We start from the raw sequence: 21,740 nt of genomic DNA, 5'->3' as shown, positions 1-21,740 counted from the left end.
CAGACCTGGGGTCTCTGTTCTCCAGTAGGCAGCTGGCTGGCATTTGGGAGTGTCACCTGGGAGACGCACAGCCATTTAGCTCCAGCTGAGAGAACTGGGTAATGGAAAGGTCAGTGTGGGGTTCGGCCACCTTCTCACTATAGGCTCAGAATTCTGGGCCTCTGGCCAGCTCCCACCAGAGCAAGTGGGCCCCCTTCACAGCTGGGGCCTGCGGGAGGGCTCAGGGCAGGGAAGCTGGAGGCTAAGGCTGCCCCCCTGCCTGCTGTCTCAGGGTCTGGGGAGAGGGGAAGCCTGAGGTTAGGCAGGAATCCATGTCTCTGCACAAGGAGGGAGGGAAGCCACTTCCTGGCCGTCCCATAGGTCCTGATCATCCCCTCCCAGGCACACCTTGCTCTCCTACGTGTGGCCCTGGTCTCAGCTGTGTTGCCAGGGCATGAGGCTCAGCTGAGGCCGCCCAGCTACAATCAAGGCTGGCTGCAGGCTGACCTACTTTGACCTCCATCCTGCCCTGTGCTGCCCTCGAGGGAGGAAGTGCCCATAACACCCACCTGGGCAGCCAGGTTTAGTTGATCTGTGCACAGGGCCTGGTGGCCACCGTATGTAGGTGTGTCTGTGACCCCTGCACAGGGGCCTGTGTCCATGCCGGGCTGTTTGTCCCTTATCCCCTGCTGGCCCCCTGCACCCCCACCTCCCTGTGAGTGCCAGGACCTCTCCCTGTGGGAGTTCAGTTCATTCTTCCGCCTGTGCTGACCTCATCACCCCTCCTCCAGGCCACACTGACCGTTTATTTGTGTGACTGGTTCTGGGGAAATGAGAAGCAGCTTCTGGGACCTATGCTGGCCTCTTTTCCTCTCTGGGCCTCAGTTTCCCCAGTTGTCGCAGTGGACTGGACTCTGCGGTGTTCTTTAAACTGGAGGTGCACCCCCATCCCCACAGTGTCCCTGGCCCAGCCAGCATCAGGGGGGCAAGCCTAGCACTGACCTTCCTCTCAGGGCCCTGCCCCTGCAGCTGGACCTTCTCACGTGCTGCCCACTGTGCTGTGTCTCTAAGCTCAGGCCCTACTTGAGCGGAGGCGGCCTCAGGGGCCTGTGTGGGTCAGATCAGGAGGATGCCCTGAGCAGCACTGGCTCCATGGGGCACACTACATGCCTGGCAGTGTGGCCACATGGCCTGCACCCCATGCACTCCTATGCGGCTGGGTGTGAACTCCAAATGCTCCTCTTGCATCTTTTTGCCCATGAAAAGCAAACACACTGAGCAGCCAGGGAGCAAGCGGTGAGGAACAGCGCTGGCTTGTCATTGCAGCTGCCAAGCTCTGCCACCCCCTCCCCATTCCCTGGGACCTGCAGGGGAAGCACTGGACCCGGACCCGGGCAGGCCTGGCCCTCCTGGCACACTGGGCCTGGATAGCCTAGGCCCCCTACCCTCAACCTCCTCCGATCCAGTATTCATGGGCCACTTTCAGGCACAGAAGCACAACCACTGTCTGTACTCGGCCTTCACTCGGCCGTGTGGGTAGACATCACCCTGTTCCAGCCAGTGTAGCTGTGAGTGGAGGCCAGACTGCTGGTCTGAAGGCCAGTGTCACCCCTGTGCCTGCCTAGGGGTCCCGGGTGCACCTGGTGGCTGGGGAGTGACACCTGACGTCCTGCTCACTGGTCCATTGGCTCTGCCACATGTGTGGCTGTGGACAGGTCCCCCAACCTCTCTGGGCCCCAGCATTCACCTCAGTGAGAGGAGCCTAGGCTGGCCCCATAAGATGGGGTGAGTCAGCATGTGCTGTGGGCAGCAGAGGGCCTGGGAGGTCTGAGTGCTGGTCACACCAAGCTCTTCTGGCCCTTCCCTTCCCAGTGGGCTCTAGGACCCCCATAGTCCGTGGTTCTGCTGTGCCTTCCGGGGAGCAGAGCCCCACACCCCACAGGGAAGGAGCCGGCTGCTTCCGGCCAGCCTCAGATTCATGGCTTTTAATTTAGAATTTAATCAATGTGGCTTCTCTCTTGAGGGCTGGATGCTCCAGTGTGGGAGTGAGTTGTGTGATTTGTGAGTGGGGCCGGCAGGGGGCCCATGGTGCCCTCTGCCTCGGCCCTGCCTTGACCTTGCTCTGCTTTGCCTGCAGCCAGCAGGCGTCCTGGTCATGGAGGACTGCAACGTGCACTCGGCTGCCAGCATCCTGGCCTCGGTGAAGGAGCAGGAGGCTCGCTTTGAGCGGCTGACACGGGCCCTAGAGCAGGAGCGGCGCCATGTTGCCTTGCAGCTGGAGCGTGCCCAGCAGCCTGGTGTGGGCAGTGGTGGCGTGGGCAGTGGGCAACCCCTGCCGATGGCCTGGCAACAGCTGGTCTTGCAGGTAACAGCCCAGTGACTCAGGAAGGGTGAAATGGCCAAGTGGGAAAACAATCAAGGGGTCCTGGTGGGCCACATGCCAGCATGCATTGGCTTATGGCAAGACCTCCTGGGGTCTCTGGGGGAGAGGAGAAAAGTGGGATCCCCAAGGGACTAGAACTCCCAGGTGGGTGTGCGGGGCACCATGTGATGAATGGGCAGGACACAACCTGACCCTCAGAACAGCACCCTCCACTTGAGTGAGCCCCCAGAACCCAGGCAGCTGAACAGGGTCTATTCTGGGCACCCCAGTGGTCAGCATGGTGACACGGAGGGTTTTGCCAGCCCTGGAGTGTCCCTGCCATGGTGTTCATAGCATGCATCGGCGGGTCAGCCCCGGGGGAAGGCTCCAGCAAGGCCTTGGGCTCTGCCTGCCGCCCAGAGGATAACCTGGGAGTTCAGTTTCTTCACTGGCTGTTACCCCCAAACTGGTATCTGGCCCCTGATCAGCCCCCAAGAGGTGTGGAACCCTGTCTGCCTTGTGGCCAGACCCTGATAACTCTGCAGTTAGAGGTTCATGGTTAGGAGTCAGGCCGCCTGGACTCCTCCTGCCACCCTCTGTGCCCCAGTGCCTAACCTGCAGACTAGTTACAAAAGCACCTTGCTCACGGGATGGTAGGGGCAGGGCAGAGAAATGTGGGAGTCCTGGAGTTTGGCAAGATTCTTTTGGTTCCCATTATTAACTGAGGCATGGGGTGGGGGACAGGCAGGGTGGAGCTATCCCGGGAACTTAGGGAGAGCTGGGAGTAGGGTCCCTGTGTGGGCACCCTGCAGGCCTCCCACTGTGCCCCCTCCTCACCACTAGGCTCAGTGGCCTCGGAGGGCAGAGGCCTGAATATTCCCCTGGGTTCCTCGCAGTGACCCTGGAGGCCCTCCCTCCCCGTGGGCTCGTCAGTTTCCTGGGCAGGACAGCAGGGTTGCTCTCCTAAACTTGGTAGCCGGAGCTGCTCCTATGTTTCCCCAAGCACATGCACAGCCTCCCTTCTCTGGTCCTGATGAGTCCTCCAAAGGTGAAGCCTGTACCCCCAAACTCAAGGAGGGGCAGAACAGCCTATCTGGGCCACATGGGGATAGCAATGACCCCAAGGCTGCTCCTCAGGCGCCAGGAGCTCTATCCAGCCCTCCCAGGCCGGAAAAGGCTTGGGCCTTCAGCCCAGAGGGCACCGACAGGGGTTGATGCCCCCGAGGGAAGAGGGAAGATGTTCCCATGGTCTGGAGCTGCCCTGGCTTCCTGAGGGCGGTGCAGGGGAGACCTCAGGCCACCACCCCTCTCTGGCCACCACCCCTCCCTAGCCTGCCCTCAATTTTTTCTCTCTTGGGAGGATATGGTTTTCTCAGGCTGAGATGGGAGAGAGTGTGTTCCCAGGGCGCTGGCTAGACTGGCAAGGCTGAGGGGGTTGCTGGGGAAGGTGGGACCACATCTAGCTGTCCAGTCCTAGCAACCTCAATGCCAAACTTGCTTTCCAGATCCATCTCAGCATGAGGGGGCCTAGTGACCTACCTGCTGAGCCACAGAGCTACCAGGAGCTGGTCCTCAGGGTCAGAGCTGGGCTCTGCACAGCTTGGGAGCAGGCAGCTGGGCCAGAGGGCTGAGAGGCCAGGGGCTACCCCCACCCCTAGACTGTGCCACAGTCCTGGTTGCCTGCCCTTCATCCTCCAGCAGGAAGAGTCCCCTGCTCCAGGCACCTGGCTGGAGCAGGGCTGGCCCTCACCAGTGTGTGTGTGTGTGTGTGTGTGTGTGTGTGTGTGTGTGTAGGGGGGTGGAGGGGGGACGGTCATCACTCGGGACCTACCCAGCTTCAGGCTGGGGCACTAGCAGCTGGTGTGATTTGGGAGAAGAGAGAAATGAACCCAATGTAAGCATCCAGGCCAAGTGACCTTAGGGCAGTGGTCCATCCTCCTGCTTCTGCCCCAGCCCTCTTGCTTCTGCTCCACCTAGGGCTGCCATGGATTGATGATAGAGGGGCCAGTGGTCAGGTCAACTCACCCCCGTGCCGGTGGTAAAACTGCGGCTCAGAGGGACATGCAGTGGACACCCAGAGTGCTCGCGCGTGCTGGCTGCATGGTCTATGTACATGGCATGTTGTGGCAGAAAAGAGGCCCTGTGGTGGCTCTAAGTGGTGCCTGTGGAAAAACAGGTAGGAGACGGGCGGCCTGGCCTCCTCTCTTTTCGGACACACTGACTCTCCCTGGGCTGGCCCAGCTCTGTGCCTCCCAGAGCCTAGTTAGGTTACCTTGATTATAATGCAAGAGCCACTGGCTTGTTTTTGTGGGAAAGGACCCAAGAGGTGGCCCAGCCCAGCCCAGCCCAGCCTAGCCCTTCTCTTGTCTACATTTCTTTCCAACAGAGCCAGACTCCCCAGGGTGTGGCTGCACCTTCTCACCAGGCTTCTGGGAGAAGGGGCGGGGGGTATCCTGATTAACCCACCACTCTGAACGCGCCCCCCCCTCCCACCACCACCACTTCCCAGTAGATCAAATACATGGAGGGGAGAGGGTCTGAGGCAACTCAGCCTCAAAAGCTTTCACACAGGGTCACCCAACAGTTGCCCCTCCTTAGAGGGTGGAGAGATCCGGGCCTGGGCCTTGCGGGAGAAAACCCAAGACAAAGTGGGTCAGTGCAGGTCCCTTTGCCAGGTCTCGGTTGAGCTCTGTGGGGACACTTACTTGGGGGGAGGCCTTTTGGGAATGGGCAGTTGGCCTGGAGCGGGGTCTGAGAGACCTCTGCAGCACTGTCAGGTTAGTAACTACTGTCTTATCGGCCCCCATTACACAGTAAGGGGAAACCGAGTCGCAGTCAGGATGAGCAGTCCTGCAGGTGAGAGTGGCCTTGCCCCCTGTCCATAGCCACACTGGACCCTGCACTGCCAGAACTGTTTCCTCAACTCTACAGGGGGGGATGTGTGAGCTTTTTAATGGGGACAGACCTAAGCCCGGGAATGGGCTCATCTCGGGGCAGGAAAAAGATCACCTTCTCCGGGAAGTGGGGTACGGGGAGGGATGAGGAGCCCAGACCTGCTGCGGGGGAGACCCCCGGGGGAGACCCCCCCCCGCCTCGCCCAGGCTGCAGAGCCCCGCCCCCCCGGCCCCGCCCACCGGTCCCCGCCCCGCCCCGCCTGGGCGCGGCCCCGCCCGATTGGCTGCTCGCCGTGACCGCCGCCAGGTCCGCCCCCGCGGGGAGCGAGTCCGCGGAGCCCGAGCATCAGCGACCGAGGCTTCGGAGCCGAGCCCGGACCAGCCGCTGCTGCCCCACCTCCGGTCCGCGCCTCCCGAGCCGGCCCAATGCCGGCCGAACTCAGACAGGTTGGAGGGAACTTGGTCCCGGGACCAGCGGCGGAGGGCGGGGCGCCGGCCTTCCCGGGAGGACCCGCTTTTGTCTCTCGGAGCCGGCGGCCGGAGGCGGCTATTGTCTGTGCTCCGGGCCGGCGCATCTGGCCCGGGCGGGGCGGCGGAGTGGGCGCGTCTGCGGTGGCTCTGCCTGGCGCGGGGTCTCCGGGGGCCGGCCGGCCCGGGCGGGGGTGGGGCCGGGGCGGTGCGACCCTGAGCGGGGAGCGGGGCCGGGACTCGGGGGGTGCACCCCCGGCCAGCGCCCAGGACAGGTGCCGACGACAGGGGAGGAGGGCGAAGGCTTCGGGAGCAGCTCCTGTGCAAGAGGGATGCCGAGTCCGGAGGGGGAAGCCCAGCCAGGCCTCCTGTTCCCTCTTCTCCTCCCTTCCCCTCCGTAGCCCCAGCGGGTTCAGGCTCCGGGGAGCTGCGAAGGAGATTCCGGAGGGAGATTTAAGGGAAGCCCTGTCTGCGGCGGCGGCGCACGTGAGGGGAGGGGTGGGGACGGCCCTGCCCACGTGCAGAGGCGGGTGGGGTCTCCGAGGAAAACCGGGTTGTCTGCCTTCCAGCGCTGGGCTGGGGGAGGCCTGTGTGCAGCCCGCACGCTTGCCCAGAGTGGGCGGGGTCCAGTAATAGGCCCAGAAGCAGGCTGAGTGGAGGAACAGCCGCAGGGACCCCTTGTGCTGTCTCCTACACAGCTGCCTCCGGGGACAGCCAGCCAGTCTTGGCCTCCTCTGGATCCCTGATGTGGTCCCCAGGGTCTGGCCACTGACTACCCCAGAGATGAGGTGGTCATGGGAGGAGCTGGGGAATTTGGGCCGCAGTGTGGCCAATGGATGTGGACTGGGTTTGGGGAAGTTGGGATGAGTGACAGACAGCAGCTCTGCTTTCTGTGCCCCACAATCCTGCTCCCCCAGCCTGCTGGGCACCCACTACCTCTTGGCCTCTCTGCCACTCAGCGTGAGCTGTGCCCTGGCAGGAGGACTGCTGCTGTGGAGGACTGACCTCCAGTCCGCCAGGGCTGGGCAGAGGCCATGGGCAGCAAGGGAGAGAGTGTCTGTGGTGGCTCAGGGTTTGCTCCCTGATGGGAGAGGCCAGCCTGGCTTATCGTTGGCCCTGCTGGTGGGAGGGGGCTGTCACTCCTCCACCCCTCTGTTCATTCAGCAGCATCCATTTTATACCCTCTGGGGGCCTGGCTCTGGGGGGAGGTATGGGAGCCAGGTGTGGGATCCGTGGACAGAGTGGGACACCTGCCCCTTGGTTCATTATTCATGAAACAGACCACGGCTGCTCGTCTGACAAGTGCAGGTGGTGCAGGTAGATCCATGCCTCTGGGACCCCAGTCCAGCCTGCCCCCCCCCCCCATTACAACTTGGCTTGTTTCCTCTGTTCCCTCCCTCAGCCATTCCCATTGCACCCCAGAGGCTATTGTGAACTTTTGCCCAGGTGGTGACCCCTTTGCATTGTCCCACATCTGGCCATAAAGGTGGACTGACACTATCTCCGCCTATTCCACAGCCTTGACAGCACGGGTCCTTCCTGTTTCTGTGTGAAGAAGCTGAGTCCCTTCTGTGTGAACGGGCCCAGGGCCCTCACGCTGTGCTCAGCTCTGTGCCTCTAGGCATCCTTTTGTGAGCATTACCTTTTTGGGGAACTCCAGCCCCCACTTGGAGACCTGGGCCAACCCCCTTCCCCATAAGTTCAAGGGAGCTCATGGGAAACCCCAGGTTTGGGCAACAGCCCCTCTCTGGGCCAGAGCCCATGGGCCATGGACCAAGTGGACCATGGATAGGTGTATCACAGGGAGGATTTGGGCCCTGGAGGTGAGTGATGGGAGGCTGGTTCCAGTGAGAGGGGCAAGGATGAGGCCAGGTCTGGAGAAAGAGTGCCAAGACACAGTTGACAGGACTTGACAGGATTTGGGACATGGAGGAGGGCTGGGGTGATGTGTCCATGCAGGTGCCCATGTCTGGGGTAAGGGGGGAATTGGGGCTGCAGGGCCAGGGGTTGCTGAAGGTGGGCTGGCCTGGGTAGGTGGACATGGGAGGTACATGGGGCCCTAGAGCAGGGCCTCAAGACTAGCCAAGGATCCAGGCCCACTGGTCAGCTGCCTCTGTTGAGCACCAACTGTGTGCTGGTCATCAGCCCATGATCCCATGTCCCCAGCCCAAAGATGCTGCACAGTCCCAAGCCACGGATAGACCTTAGGCTTCTCCCTACCCTAGGCCTCAGTTCCCCCATCTGCTTCCAGCTCTGAGACTCCTATAGTGGATGCCTGGATGCTGGGTGAGGGAGTCTGGCCCATGTGGAAGACAGGAGGTGGTGGGGATGTGTGCACACCTCTGCGGATGGTGGGCACTGCCCACTGAGTGCTGTGAGAGCACACACTGATTTACTCAGGCCTATGGGCCAGGCTGGTTCACGTGCACACATGTGCCCCTTTCAGAGGGATCAGGTACATGCACATGTGTGACTAGGTCCCTGTCTGCATGCGTGTGCCCAGGCATAGGTAATGGGGGCCAGGCCTTTCCATGATCTCCGGCTGACTCAGGCTCCTGCCTGCCTGCCCGCCTGGGTGAAGTCATTGCCTGTTTTTAGCTCCCTGAGGTCATTTGCCAGCAGGGCCTCTTGGTGCCTCAGGATCGCGCTACAGGGCTGCCTGGACTGGGTGTAGATGGGTGGTGCTGCAGGATTGTCAGGCCCTGTTGGAGGGCCCTGGCTCTCCTGGACACCCCATCTCCTCACCCTCCTGACTTCACTGTGTCAGAACCTCACTATAGGTCGGAATGAAAAGAATAAGCTAGACCACAGAGTAGTATTGAGATCTGAAATGTGCTTCCCCCAATCCCAGCCAGGGAGTAGGGGCTCCTCTATGAAAGTAATAATGTATGCAAATGTATGCAAATTTACCGAGGGGCCATATCCCGCTGGCAGTGTTGTGTCCTGGGCAACAGTCCTGGTCCCTCATGTCAGTCTTGCTTCTTGCCCCGCCCTGATACTTGCAACCACCAGGGCCAGCCAGGCCTGAGGCCCCTCTGTGCCTGGCCCTCTGTGCCTGGCCCTCCGGAACCCAGCAGAGAGAATTCAGTCCCTGCCACACATCTGTTCCTGTACTTGCTAAATACAGATGGGGCACCCAAAGCCCCAGCAGTGACAGGCCATTCCTAAACCGTCTCCTGTTTCAGAACTGTCCTGGCTCCCCAGTGCCCTCCAAGAAGCGCTCAGGCCACCCTGCCTGGCAACCCATCCGCATGTCCCTACTCTGGGCCTCAGTTTACTTCTCTTTCCCAGGGGACAGTGTTCCTCCTTCCTGGCCAGGTCTCCAGTAGGCACTCCCCCTGCATCCCAAGACTGAGAAAGTAACAGTCAAGGCTGTGGCCCACAAGGGGTGAGGTGTGGCTAAAAGGCTTTGCAAAATTGCCTTCTGTGCAAAATCGTCTTCTATAAGGATGCCTGAAATCCCCCCATTAGCAGTTTGTGAAGTTCTGGGTAGAGCTTTTCCCCTTTGTCAGGCCTCAGTTTCCCTTTTATAAGATCACATGTTTTCTCCTGCTTGGGCTACATTCTGTGCCTCTTCCTTCCTGTGTCACCAGAGCCCGAGGGATGCATTTGTCCTATCACAACAGTTTAGGCCCTTCCCCGGACTCCTGAAGAAGTTACAGGGACCCAGAACCTCAATACTACAAGCAGTTGGGGGGCTCAAGCATTCCTTCAGGATAGGACCCCGACCTGGGAAAATGTCACACCCTGAAGGCACCTCTGACTGCCTTTCCCTGCATAACTCCGAGCGAGACTCAGGGACAGGAGCTGAGTAGGGCTCTGATGCCAGGCAGACGCAGATGGGAGCTGCTGGTCTTCCCTGGGCCTCAGCTCCATGCCTGCGCAGGCCTTAGGGGCCTGGGGCCCAGGCCAGGGACCCATCCTGTAAGGCATGGGGCCTGGGCTGCAGAGCAGAGCCTGTGCTTCTGCTGGCCCTGGCTCTCCAGAAACGTGCTCCCCATTACCCACCCCCTGTGGCTTGGATTTCAGCCCCTGCCCACCATGGCCAGGTGCTGATCCTGAGACGTTGGTGCTGTGTGTGGAATTCATTTGGTCAGAGACCCAGGGGTAGATCTTGGTCCCTGTGCCACACAGCACAGCAGGGGACTAGCCAGTTCTGCTATGGGCTGTCCTGTCCTCTTTGAGCCTCAGTTTCCCCACTGGCCAGAGGCATATGGGCCTTTGAAGAGCCTCTGTCCAGAGCCATCTTGCCTGGAATTTCACCATGATCATCCCCTGCAGGGATGATGGCGGGGAGAGGTTGGGGGTCGGGGGGAGAAGGTTGAGAATGAGGCAGGTGTTCAGGAGCAGAGGGCCAAGGTTGGGGAGACCTGGGGTGTGAACAGGGAGGGGACACTGGTGTTCTTGTCAAGGACAAGCCGGGCCCCCTTGGCCTGAACCCACTCCTTGGCCTGAATCCAGTCTCTGGGCTCTCAGGGTCTTAGTGATGGTAGGACTAGGCCTTGCCCACTCAACACCCTAAGAGTGTCTGAGCCGGAAGGAGTGTGAGGATATTTTGGTCCTCGGAGTGCACAGGGCATTCTGGGAGCTGGGTATTTCTGGTCTGCGAGGGTGTCTGGCTGGCCTTAGGGACAGGGGAGCCTCGGTGTGGCCACAGCGAGTTGGTGAACACTACTGAAACTGCCGCCTTAAGGCCTCTGTACTCAGCATTTGTGAGGTGGGGCAGGGAGGTGGCCCAGGACACCTGGAGGACATCCAGTGGGTCCTGCCTGGCCTTGGGCCCCCAGGAGCCTGCTGCAGTCAGGCCTCACTGCTAAGACACAGGACCTTTTCTGCCAGTTCAGCCCCAGGAGGCCCTGGAATGGGGGCCAGCCTCTGGGGGCCCCCCTTGGGATGGGGCAACAGGGCAAGGTCAGCCTCTCAGTGTTCAGAGGCAGGCACGTGCTGTCCTCACCAGCTGGGGCTGAAACAGGCCCTCCGGTCAGTGGGTTCTGAGGGCGGGGATGAAGTCATTCCTGGCATCCAGGCCAGCACCTACCTGCACTCTAGGGCAGGGAGAGCATTGGGTCCGCCCACCGACACCCACACCCCTCACCCAGGAGCAGAGCCCGGGCAGCCAGGTCTCACTGGCCACAATGCCGGAGGCGCCGGAGGTGCTGGAGGAGACCGTGACGGTGGAGGAGGACCCCGGCACCCCCACCTCCCACGTGTCCATTGTCATGTCAGAAGATGGCACCACGCGGCGCACGGAGACCAAGGTATGGCTGGGCCCAAGTGCTTGGCAAGTGGGCTGTGGAGCCGCAGTTGTCCCGTGTGTAGAGTGGGTGCATGTCCCAGCTTCCTGGAGGCCACTTGTTCGGGTGGAAGACCGAGGCCACTCTGGCCCTGGGCAGTGTCTGGGCCTCTCAGGCTGCCCAGCCCATTGGCTACCTACTTACTCACCAGGTCACCAAGATGGTCAAGACAGTGACTACACGCACCGTGCGCCAGGTGCCCATGGGCCCAGATGGCCTCCCCCTCCTGGATGGTGGCCCCCCGCTAGGACACTTCGGTGATGGCACCCTGGACCGGCACTTCCTGCTGCGTGGGGGTGGCCCGGCGGCCACGCTCTCTCGAACCTACCTCAGCAGTGGGAGTGGCTTTCCTGACAGCCCCGAGCCCCGGGACATCCCCAGCTATGGCAGCCTGTCCCGGGGGCTGGGTGTGCGGCCCCCACGCGGTGGCCCTCTTGGGCCCGGCCCTGGTGATGGCTGCTTCACGCTGCCTGGCCGCCGTGAAGCCTTCACCGAGGGCCCAGAGCCTGTGCCGCCGGCCGGTCGCTCCCAGCCCGAGCGCTTCCAGGCAGAGCCATACGGCTTGGAAGACGACACACGCAGCCTGGCTGCCGATGACGGGGGTGGCCCGGAGCTGGAGGCTGACTATGGCACTGCCACGAGGAGGCGGCCTGATTGTGGGCGGGGCCTTCGCACTAGGTGAGCACCCTGTGCCCTGCCACCACCAACGGGGAGTCTGCCTTCCACTCGCCCACCAGAGAGTACCCCACAGGTAGTCTAGCTGCCGGGGCTAAATGAGTTAGTCACGCACACGTCAGTTTGAATTGGCCTCCATGCTTCTCAAGGACAGCAGCAAGGATAGGCTCTAGGATGGTGGAAGTTGCACTGGGTGCCCTCCCTGCCGGTCTGGGCATGAAAGAAGCTGGTCATAGTGCCCCTGCTCTAGGCAGGTGACCCTGAAGACAGGAACCCAAGAGGCTCAGGGTGTTTTCTAAGCTTGAAGCCTCAGCCTCTCCCCGGGCCTCATGCACAGATGCAACTGGAACCCAAGAGCCCCACCTCCCCCCAGACCTTCTCAGCGTAACCTCTGGATCTGTTCCCTCTGCCCTCAGTTTCTCTATCTGTAGAATGGGAACATGACCACAACCTGGGTCAGGAGTATGTTGCATGACCATGGGCAAGACACCTGGCTCCTCCTAACCTGAGTCCCTCTCCTGGGAAGTGGGTTTGATGGTAAAAACCCACAAGGACATCTGTGCCCTGGGGGACTGGTAGTCTGTATGCCCCTTAGATGGGTCCACCAGGATGGCCATATATAAAGAAGATCACCTCCCCCCACATCCTGGCACCAGGCAGAGACGGGCCTCATGGGAAGGTGGGACTTCCCAGGCATGGGCAGATATTGCCTAGAAAGGCATTTATCTCAGAATCAGGGGACACTGCCTGGTGATGGGAGTGAGGGAGCCCTCTCTGGGAGGGATGCAGCCCTGGTGACCATTGGCTGGGTTTGGTTCTGTCATTGGTTCTGAGTCGGTTCTTGCTGGGCTGGGGTGTGACTCTCAACACCCATGCGGTGCTTGGGGCCAAGTACCAACACTCCAGGCCCAGTCGCTCCCTCAGTGGGTTCACGTTTCCCTGGAGGTCTGTTGGGGCAGCTCAGGGATAGGGCGGGCAGCCGCTGAGAACGTGTTCGCGTGCCCTGTTCGTTTGCACAGGGCCTATGAGGACGTGGCCGATGATGGCGGTGAGCTGATGGAGGAGAGGCCCCCATTCCCAGCCACAGCAGCACCCCTGGCCCAGCCAGAACGGGGCAGCCTGGGCAGCCTGGACCGGATGGTGCGGCGCTCGCCCTCTGTCGACAGCGCCCGTAAAGAGCCACGCTGGCGGGACCCTGAGCTGCCCGAGGTACTGGCCATGCTGCGGCACCCCGTGGACCCCGTGAAGGCCAACGCAGCTGCCTACCTGCAGCACCTGTGCTTTGAGAACGAGGGTGTCAAGCGGCGTGTGAGGCAGCTGCGGGGGCTGCCCCTGCTCGTGGCTCTTCTGGACCACCCAAGGGCAGAGGTGCGGCGCCGGGCCTGTGGGGCACTGCGCAACCTCTCCTATGGCCAAGACACTGACAACAAGGCCGCCATCCGGGACTGTGGCGGCGTGCCCGCCCTGGTGCGCCTGCTGCGGGCCGCCCGGGACAATGAGGTCCGAGAGCTCGTCACAGGTGAGTGGCACCTGGCCGGCCCTGCATCCCCTGGGAAGAGACGAGAGTGAGGCTTGGCCCGGGAAGGCACCCCATTTAGTCAGGAGTCCCAACTGCTTAGATGCCATGAAAGGTCCCCAATCTTTACCTCTGACTTTGCTGCCACTGGTGGGGCTGGCACTGGGCCCCTCCCCACCCGGTCCAACTCCCAATGGCAGGGTCACATGACCACCTTTCATTGTGGCCCCAGTCGTAGGCCTACCCACCCGTGTGGCTGGGAAGGGGTGGGGAAGAGAAGGCACCTGCTGTATCCAGCCCCAGGCTCCTTGCTCTTGTCCTAGCCCCTTGGGCCCTCACCCCCTCCTCAGTGGGAGCCAGTGGTAGGTGCCATATGCCCCAGCCAGGAGGAGCATCCAGAGCCTATAACAGCTTTTGTCACTTCCTACCTTCTGGCCTGAGCTGGGGCATGATGGATGGTGCGGCAGGTCCTGAGCAGTCACATGGGAGGCAGGGAGGCAGTGCCCATGGTCAGCACTGGCTGGTCAATGGTGCCCCACAGGCACACTCTGGAACCTGTCATCCTACGAGCCCCTGAAGATGGTCATCATTGACCATGGCCTACAGACACTGACCCACGAGGTCATTGTGCCCCATTCGGGCTGGGAGCGAGAGCCCAATGAGGACTCCAAGCCACGCGATGCCGAGTGGACGACTGTCTTCAAGAACACATCAGGCTGCTTGAGGTGGGGGTGGGGCCGGGCTCAGGCACCCCCTGAGCAGCCGCCCTGGGCTGTTCCTGGTCAAGGAGGCAGGAGCCGGGCACCAGAACCTGCATGCAAACAGCTATCCTGGGAGAGCCATGTCCTCCTGTCCCAGATAACCTGGAAGACAACTAGCTGCCCGAGTCTTAGGGATCAGCCCTGTCACAGTTCCTGTCCCAGTCCTGAGAATGGGGCCTCATGGGCTTATACTTATGCCCAAGGGCCGCCTCTGGACAAAGTCTGCCACCCCGTTGTGCAGTACTTCATGGCCCTATTCCTGCCCAACTTCGACCCACTCTTCCATCATCATGACACCCAGGGAATGGGGAGCCAGGACCCTCCTCTTCAGTCTGCCTCGGAGGCCTCATCCCACCTCCTGTGACCTCTCCCCCATAACAGGAGGGCCTGCAGAGACCCCACAAGCAGTCCAGTGTCCCCACAGTCCTAACTATCAAGATATAGCCCCATCCTATAGGATCCTGATCTTAGGAATAGTAGAGCTGCCATTGGGGCAGGGGGAAGCCAGAATGGTCTGTGCACAGATCCAGGCTTCTGGACCCACCTCTGTCCCTTTCCAATTCAACTGGGAGTCAGGAAAGCCTCTCCCCCCACCCCCGCCATGGAGAAGCCAGGTTAGGGCTCTCTCCCCCGAAGGAAGGCCAGCCTCACCCCCTTCACTGCTGCAGGCTGGTGTCAGCTGCCGATCACCTCAACAGGGCAGTGTTAGTGTCCATTTTGTAGATGGAAACAAGCCCCCAAGGCCAGGTGGGGGCCCGGGGAGTCCCGGTGGGAGCCAGGGGTCACGGAGCTTGCTCTTGGCTACCCAGGAACGTGAGCTCAGATGGCGCAGAGGCCCGGCGGCGACTTCGGGAATGTGAAGGGCTGGTGGACGCGCTCCTGCATGCCCTTCAGTCAGCCGTGGGCAGGAAGGACACAGACAACAAGGTGGGCGGGGTGAGACACGGTGGTCCCAGCAGGTCCCCGTCAGGGACAGACTCAGCCTCCCACAAAGGGTCAGGGAGATGGACCAGGGGGCTTGAAGCATATGGGCGGCACAGAGGGAACAGGCCCGCACGTCTGGGGCAGCACGGGCCACCCTGTAGTGACCATATTGTGCAGTGGGCCTGCCCCAAAGCCCCGATGAGGTCCTACAGGAAGTAGGTGCTCTACCCTTTTCCTCTCGGCCCCTGCCTGAGGGTTCTTGCCCGTGTGGGCCCCCTGCCTCAGGCCTCCATGGCTACACCCTCGGCCCTCTAAGAGGCTTAGCATCCCCCATGCCCACCCGGCCGTGCCCCACCAGCTCTCTTCTCCCACAGTCGGTGGAGAACTGCGTATGCATCATGCGGAACCTGTCGTACCACGTGCACAAGGAGGTGCCCGGGGCCGACAGGTACCAGGAGGCCGAACCTGGGCCCCTGGGCAGTACTGTGGGCTCCCAGCACCGGAGGCGGGATGATGCTGGCTGCTTTGGTGGCAAGAAGACCAAAGGTGTGTGGATGGGACGGGGTGGGGTACCACTTTAGAACCTCTTCCCTCCGCCACCCCCTTCCCCCCCCCCCCCCGCCGCACACACATAGGCTGAGGCTCTCTATACCCATGGCGTTCATGGCAAGTGGGGAAGCAGGGAGCCAAGGTGGGTGGGCCACCCTGGGATACCCATCCAACAGGCCCAGCCTTCACCCCTCTGCACTGTGGTGACCGCAGGGGAGGGTAGGAGAGAACCCATGTGGTGGGCCTAGTCCCTTAGCTCTAGGGAAGGTTCTATGGGCCCAAGTTTGGAAAGCGCCGAAGATGATGCCACCTTCTGGCATTGATAGAGCACCTACCTGAAGACCCTGAGAAATCCTGGGGGCAGCACTCCACTCCACCTTCAGGGTGCAGGTTCCAACATCACCCGGCAGCTGCTGGAATCTGTGGATCACCTTCACCTATCCCACCTCTGTGGGCCTTTGCTGTCCTACTTGTGGGCACTCAACCCCCAAGAGTAATTGGGGTGAGATTCCACATGCCACCTGTTTAACCCAGGGTGTGCAGTGGGAAGTTGAGGCTTCCTGGGAGGGCACAGGGTTGGGGGTGCTGCCCGCTCAGGCTCATCTCCTTTCTCCTGTGCTTCCTCCGGCCGCCCAGAGGACTGGTTCCATCAAGGTGAGTCCCTGTTTGTCCTGCCATCCAGGCCTGGCGAGTGCAGTGGGCACCACGGAGGCACAGCCCCCTCCCCTTACTGCTCAGGCAGTGGTCTTCTGACTGGCAGGGCTTTCCAGCCTCAAGGTCCTGCCCCACCCCCAGTCCCTTCTCTGGGCAGCCATCTCCATGACAACGGCAGGAATGTCAGCCCTGCACTAATTTGGAGGCTAAGGGGCTGTCCCTCTGTAACCTCAGACTTTGCTCCCCAGGCAGGGCTGGGCCTGGAGCTAGGAGCGGGGCAGAGCTGATGTCCTCAAGGCCTGGGGGTGTCTCTCCAGTGGAATGGGGCATGTGTGGCTCACACAGGGACCACATAAAGGCCCCAGAAGGCCAGGGATGGTGGGGGTCCCAGGTCATCTAAACCAGCGGTCGCCACCCGGTGGTCCGCAGACCACTGGTGGTCCCTGAGGTCCGAAAGGTTGGTGACTGCTTAAACTCAGGTCTGCTACTTTCCAAAGGAGAAACTCCTTCATCTGAGGTGGGGATGATGGCCAGGAGGTGGCGATGCACCCAGAGGTGTACAGGTCGAGGCTGACAGGTGTTAGGTGGAGCTGCTGCAGGGGCTTGGCCTGTGAGCAGGGTTTTCCTGGCCAACAGAGCCTGGGACCGGGTCTAGGCCCCAGACGGGCAAGTTTCCCCCTGGGTAGGACTCATTGGCCCCAGCCCTGCCTTGTTGTGTAGCCAGGCATGTCCGGTCCCTGCCAGGCCTCGGCTTCCCTGTGTGCACCTACCCACCACCCAGCCACTGAATCCCTCAGTTCACACACCTGGCAGCCTCAAGGAGGCCACTGGGCAGGTCTGCAGTGCAGCTCCCAGCACCTGGTGGGAGATGAGTCCTGGCTGGGACATCCCTAGGCCCTGCTGCTAACACTGCCCCCCTGGCCTCTTGGTGCCTTGTCCTGGACATGGGGGTGCTTTCTGGGCTCTAGGCAGAAAAGTGCTGTGCACAGCCCTCGTGACACACACCTTACCCCCACGGGGTCCACCTCACCTCCCACTGTTCTTCTGTTCCAGGGAGGAAGGATGGTGAGATGGACCGAAACTTTGACACGTTGGATCTGCCCAAGAGAATGGAGGCCGCCAAAGGTGAGTGGGTGGGGGTAGAGTCCAGGCTCGGGACTGTCCAGTAGTAAAGCTTTGTGTCACTAAGGAGGCCTGAAGGGCCTTGCGGATCCAATATGGACACGGGCCCACAGGTGTGGCGTTCCCCGGAGGACCACCTAGTCCAGTGATGGCGAACCTATGACACTCATTTTTTTGGTTGATTTTTCTTTGTTAATTTAAATATATAAAATAAATATCAAAAATATAAATCTTTGTTTTACTATGGTTGCAAATATCAAAAAATTTCTATATGTGACACGGCACCAGAGTTAAGTTAGGGTTTTTCAAAATGCTGACACGCCGAGCTCAAAAGGTTCGCCATCACTGACCTAGTCCCTGGGCACCAGCAGAGGGTTAGAATCGGAGTCAGTGCCACAGGTCCCAGGATGGCGGGGGAGGGATAGAGAGGCCAGGCTCTTGCTGGGTCTCAGCTTTGGAGCGAGGCCCTTAGTGAAGGGCAGGGGCTGGCTGGCAGGGCCTCTAGTGTCGGGTTCGCTCCGAGTGTTTTGGGTACCAGGAGGGTACAGTCAGATTCAGTACGGAGGCTGCGCCAGATCAGCCTGATTCATGCAGGGGCAGAGTGGTTTGTGCTTTTAGTCCCGCATCTGTTGGAACCCTGCTGGGTGCTGGCATTGTTCTGTGCAATGGGAATCCAGCCTGAGTGAGAAAGATTCCAGGCCACAGCCCACAGCCCACCCTGCGAGCCCAGATGCTCCCAAGCAGAATGGAAGCGACCAGCCACAGGATATCTCGGGGGGACACCACAGGCTGAGGAATCAGCCTGGCCCAGCACCTCAGGGGGCCCTGTGTTTGGGGAATTGGAAGCCCAGCTAGGCTGGGGTGGAGGGAGCATAGGACATGAGGACTAGGGAGGGGGTGAGAGGACAGGGGACAGGGAGGTAATGTCCAGGAACAGGCAGAGGCCCCAGTGTGGGTACAGTAGCCTTGGAAACTGCTCAGCCCCTCATCTCTGAAACACTGTGGCGAGCGCTGCTGCCAGGCCTGGACCTCTTGGAGGGATGGGCCCTGTTGCTAAGGGCATGACCCTGGTAATATAGCCTCAGTTATATATGGGAGCTGGGCCCTGTTGCTAGGGGAGGTGGGTCTTGTCGCTAGGCCTCACCCTCCAGTTGCACAGTCCCTGTTAGCTACTGGGAGGATGGGTTTTGTTGCTAGGGAGTTTGAGTCCTGTTGCTAGGGGAGAGGCCCTGGTTGCCACCTTCTCTCCACTGGTAGGCCTCCCCGAGCCTCTCGATTCCTCTGTGAAGTGGGACTGCTTTTTCACTTTTTATCGTGGTGCACGTAACATTGCACCACACCCATCCCTGGGTCCCAGCTCAGCCTTGCCCTGGGAGGAGGAGGAGGGAGAGGCGGTGATGTGGGGCGGTCTGGGCGACCGTAGGCAGCTGGTGCTCTGTGCCCAGGCTTTGAGTTGCTGTACCAGCCCGAGGTGGTGCGTCTCTACCTCTCACTCCTCACGGAGAGCCGGAACTTCAACACCCTGGAGGCCGCAGCTGGTGCCCTACAGAACCTCAGTGCTGGCAACTGGATGGTGAGAGGCCATGTCTGGCAGGGAGGGGCCAGAGAGGGAATCCCTGTGTCTCTGTTGGTGCCTACTCCTGCCTTTGGCCAGGCAGCGGGAGGGGAGGAGCCTCCCCAAGGTCAGGGGTTCTGGGCGCTAGGTCTGCAAGCAGTGTGCCCTGGGTGGTGGGTGTGGAGGCGTCTGGTGGAGGGAGAGTTGTACCCTGGGTGGTGGGTGTGGAGGTGTCTGGTGGAGCAAGAATTGAGCTGCTGGTGTAAGGCTTTGTCAGGAGCACCATCCAGCTGAAGGAGTGGTCAGGGCTCAGGTGGGAGAGTCCATCCTGTGTGGGGTGCTACTCCGTGTGCTGAGCGTGCTCCGCCTCCTCTGCTGCCACAGTGGGCCACCTACATTCGCGCCACCGTGCGCAAGGAGCGCGGTCTGCCAGTGCTGGTGGAGCTGCTGCAGTCCGAGACCGACAAGGTGGTGCGCGCTGTCGCCATTGCCTTGCGGAACCTTTCGCTGGACCGACGCAACAAGGACCTCATCGGTGAGGACACAGGTGGGGCTGAACCTGGATGGGAACCGGATGGACGGCCCTCGGGGTCCTAACATAGGGGCCTGGCCTGGGCCCCATCACTCTGTCCCAGGCGCTGGAGCGCCAGTCTTCTTCAAGCTGTCTGAGCCTAGCCCCCTGTGCACTGGGAACTGTGGGCTCCTCTCTCCTGAACCCCGCTTCTCCCCACAGGGGTGGGCAGAGGCGTGTCCTAACACCCGACCCTGCCCCTCAGGGAGCTATGCCATGGCCGAGCTGGTGCGGAACGTGCGCAATGCGCAGGCTCCAGCGCGACCCGGGGCCCGCCTGGAGGAGGACACTGTGGTGGCCGTGCTCAACACCATCCACGAGATCGTGTCCGACAGCCTGGACAATGCACGCTCGCTGCTGCAGGCCCGTGGCGTGCCAGCCCTGGTGGCCCTTGGCGCCTCCAGGTACGCGGGTGGGGACGGGGGAGGGAGGTCCGGGGGTGGGACCGGACATTGACCCCGTCCTGGGCCCGGCCACAGCCAATCGGTGCGAGAGGCGAAGGCTGCGTCCCACGTGCTGCAGACTGTGTGGAGCTACAAGGAGCTGCGTGGAGCCCTGCAGAGGGATGGCTGGACCAAGGCACGCTTCCAGGTGCAGTCTGCACAGCCTTTCCTTTCTCACATTGCCAGGCTGGGTCCCCGGCCGGAGTGCCCCTGACCCCCACCCCTGTCTGTTTCGCTCTCTCCCCTCCAGTCAGCTGCTGCTAATGCCAAGGGGCCCAAGGGAGCACTGAGTCCCGGAGGGTTTGATGACAGCACACTGCCGCTGGTGGACAAGAGCCTGGGTGAGGACGGGCGGGTTGGGGTGTGGGAACCCCTCCCTGAGGTGGCGTAGCCTCTCCACACGGTGCATCGATAGTGACAAGGCTGGTGAGGCGTGGAGGAGGGAGGTGGGCCGTCTTACAGGAAAATGGCCTCAGGGTGGCCCCTTTCCCTGTTTGCAGCCTTTTACATCCTCTCCACCATGGTACTCACACTGGTGCCAAGTTGTGGGAAGAGGGTGGCAATGGGCAGTGACCCAGCAAAAGGGTGCAAAGATGTTAGTGATGAAGGGTACCCAGGGTCTCTGAGACCAGCCCTGCCATGGGTGTATCTGCCCTGGCCCCCCCACTGCTGCTTGCAGCCAGCCAGCCCCTTGCTTGTGCCTTTTAGATGGTGAGAAGCCAGGTAGCCGGGATGTGATCCCCATGGAGGCCCTTGGCCCAGGTGAGTGCAGGGGCGGTGCTGTGTGCTTCCTGTGTGGGGAGGAGGGGGCGTGGGCCAGGTGGTTATGGTGTGTGTGTGTGTGTGTGTGTGTGTGTATGCGGCGGGGGGTGGGGGGGTGTTCTGAGCTGCCAAGGGGAAGCAATGAGCCGCTGCAAGGCCTGGGCGGTTGAGGCAGGGGATGGTGAGAGCCAGGAGGAGGAGCTATGGGAAGACCTGTCCGAGGCCTCCAGGACGGTGCTGGGGCACGGAAGCTGGTGCCCTGTCAGCCAGAGGGAGATCTGCTCCGTGGGGCCTGCCCCTCAGGGTCCCCCTTGTGCCCCCACAGATGGATACTCCACGATGGACCAGAGAGAGTGGAGGGCTCGAGGCAGTGCCCCCGCAGGGGAGACCTCCGAGAAGGAACCGTTGAAAGTGAGTGGCTGTGGCAGGGGCCCAGGGAGGCGGCATGAGTAGGGGTTGCCTGGAGAGAGGCTCAGGCGAGATGGGGCCTGGCATCCACCTGGGGTGGGGCTCACCTGTAGGGCAGCTGGGCTGGGAGATTGGGCCCAGGGGGTGGCTCCTCCACCTTGGGAACCTCACATCAGAGTCAGTCTGTGGGTGCAGCTGGTTCAAAGCTCACACTCAGAGAGGGTGGAGGCACATGACAGGGGGCACGGCCTGGCACAGTGCGCAGGACCCCAGGAGTCTGAGCAAATGTGTCTACCCCCTACTCTGCAAGGGCCCATCGTGTTCCCACTTCCAGGGCAGCACCTGCCCCCTGCTCTTTGCCAATCCCCTGGCTTTGGGCACAGGCCTCGTGCATCCACTCGTCAGTCTGCACCTGTGTGAGCCACATTAGCCTGGCTCCCCGCCCCCTCGGCCCTCCCCTCCTGTGCACCAGCATGGGCCCTGCCCCTCGGACCAGACCAGCGCCCAGAGTCAGCTCTGACTAACCTACTGTGTTCTGCCTCTAACACCCTCCTGCCCTCGCCCATCTGCTGCAGCCTGACCCCAGCAGGAAGGCTCCTCCTCCAGGGCCCAGCAGGCCCGCGGTCAGGCTGGTGGACGCTGTGGGGGACGCTAAGCCTCAGCCCGTTGACTCCTGGGTCTAGCTTGCATGCCTGGTACGTTCTCTCCTCTGGTTGTTTGTCCAACCGTTTCCCGTTCTCTGGGCGGGGGCTTTTTTCATCTCTGCTGGCCGCATGCTCTGTCCTCCCTGCGTGCTCCCTGGT

At 61.5% G+C, this 21,740-nt stretch overlaps 1 protein-coding gene across 6 annotated transcripts in view; it reads left to right on the top strand.

Moving 5' to 3' along the window:
• Positions 1 to 21,740, top strand: part of ARVCF (ARVCF delta catenin family member) — a 44,535-nt gene that overhangs the window by 22,274 nt on the left and 521 nt on the right. Inside the window, exons 3-19 of one of the 6 annotated variants that reach the window (XM_070399361.1) lie at positions 2,117 to 2,344; positions 10,803 to 10,961; positions 11,149 to 11,675; positions 12,692 to 13,191; positions 13,730 to 13,913; positions 14,759 to 14,876; positions 15,248 to 15,419; positions 16,059 to 16,076; positions 17,130 to 17,201; positions 18,644 to 18,771; positions 19,138 to 19,288; positions 19,530 to 19,728; positions 19,804 to 19,915; positions 20,018 to 20,108; positions 20,476 to 20,529; positions 20,855 to 20,940; positions 21,513 to 21,632. In XM_070399361.1, the coding sequence (XP_070255462.1) occupies positions 2,135 to 2,344; positions 10,803 to 10,961; positions 11,149 to 11,675; positions 12,692 to 13,191; positions 13,730 to 13,913; positions 14,759 to 14,876; positions 15,248 to 15,419; positions 16,059 to 16,076; positions 17,130 to 17,201; positions 18,644 to 18,771; positions 19,138 to 19,288; positions 19,530 to 19,728; positions 19,804 to 19,915; positions 20,018 to 20,108; positions 20,476 to 20,529; positions 20,855 to 20,940; positions 21,513 to 21,620 (2,889 nt within the window). In that variant the 5' untranslated portion in view covers positions 2,117 to 2,134 and the 3' untranslated portion in view covers positions 21,621 to 21,632. Of the gene's footprint in view, positions 1 to 2,116; positions 2,345 to 5,603; positions 5,683 to 10,802; positions 10,962 to 11,148; positions 11,676 to 12,691; positions 13,192 to 13,729; positions 13,914 to 14,758; positions 14,877 to 15,247; positions 15,420 to 16,058; positions 16,077 to 17,129; positions 17,202 to 18,643; positions 18,772 to 19,137; positions 19,289 to 19,529; positions 19,729 to 19,803; positions 19,916 to 20,017; positions 20,109 to 20,475; positions 20,530 to 20,854; positions 20,941 to 21,512; positions 21,633 to 21,740 lie in introns of those variants that run through there. The other 5 variants (XM_070399365.1, XM_070399364.1, XM_070399362.1 and 2 more) reach the window with 5 other exon arrangements.

This window comes from Myotis yumanensis, unplaced genomic scaffold (genome assembly GCF_028538775.1).
Source record: "Myotis yumanensis isolate MYYU_CA2020_CCGP unplaced genomic scaffold, mMyoYum1.0.hap1 SCAF_19, whole genome shotgun sequence".
Lineage (NCBI taxonomy): Eukaryota > Metazoa > Chordata > Mammalia > Chiroptera > Vespertilionidae > Myotis > Myotis yumanensis.
Note: the sequence above shows the minus strand (reverse complement) of the source record. Positions and strands in the feature narration are given on the sequence as shown.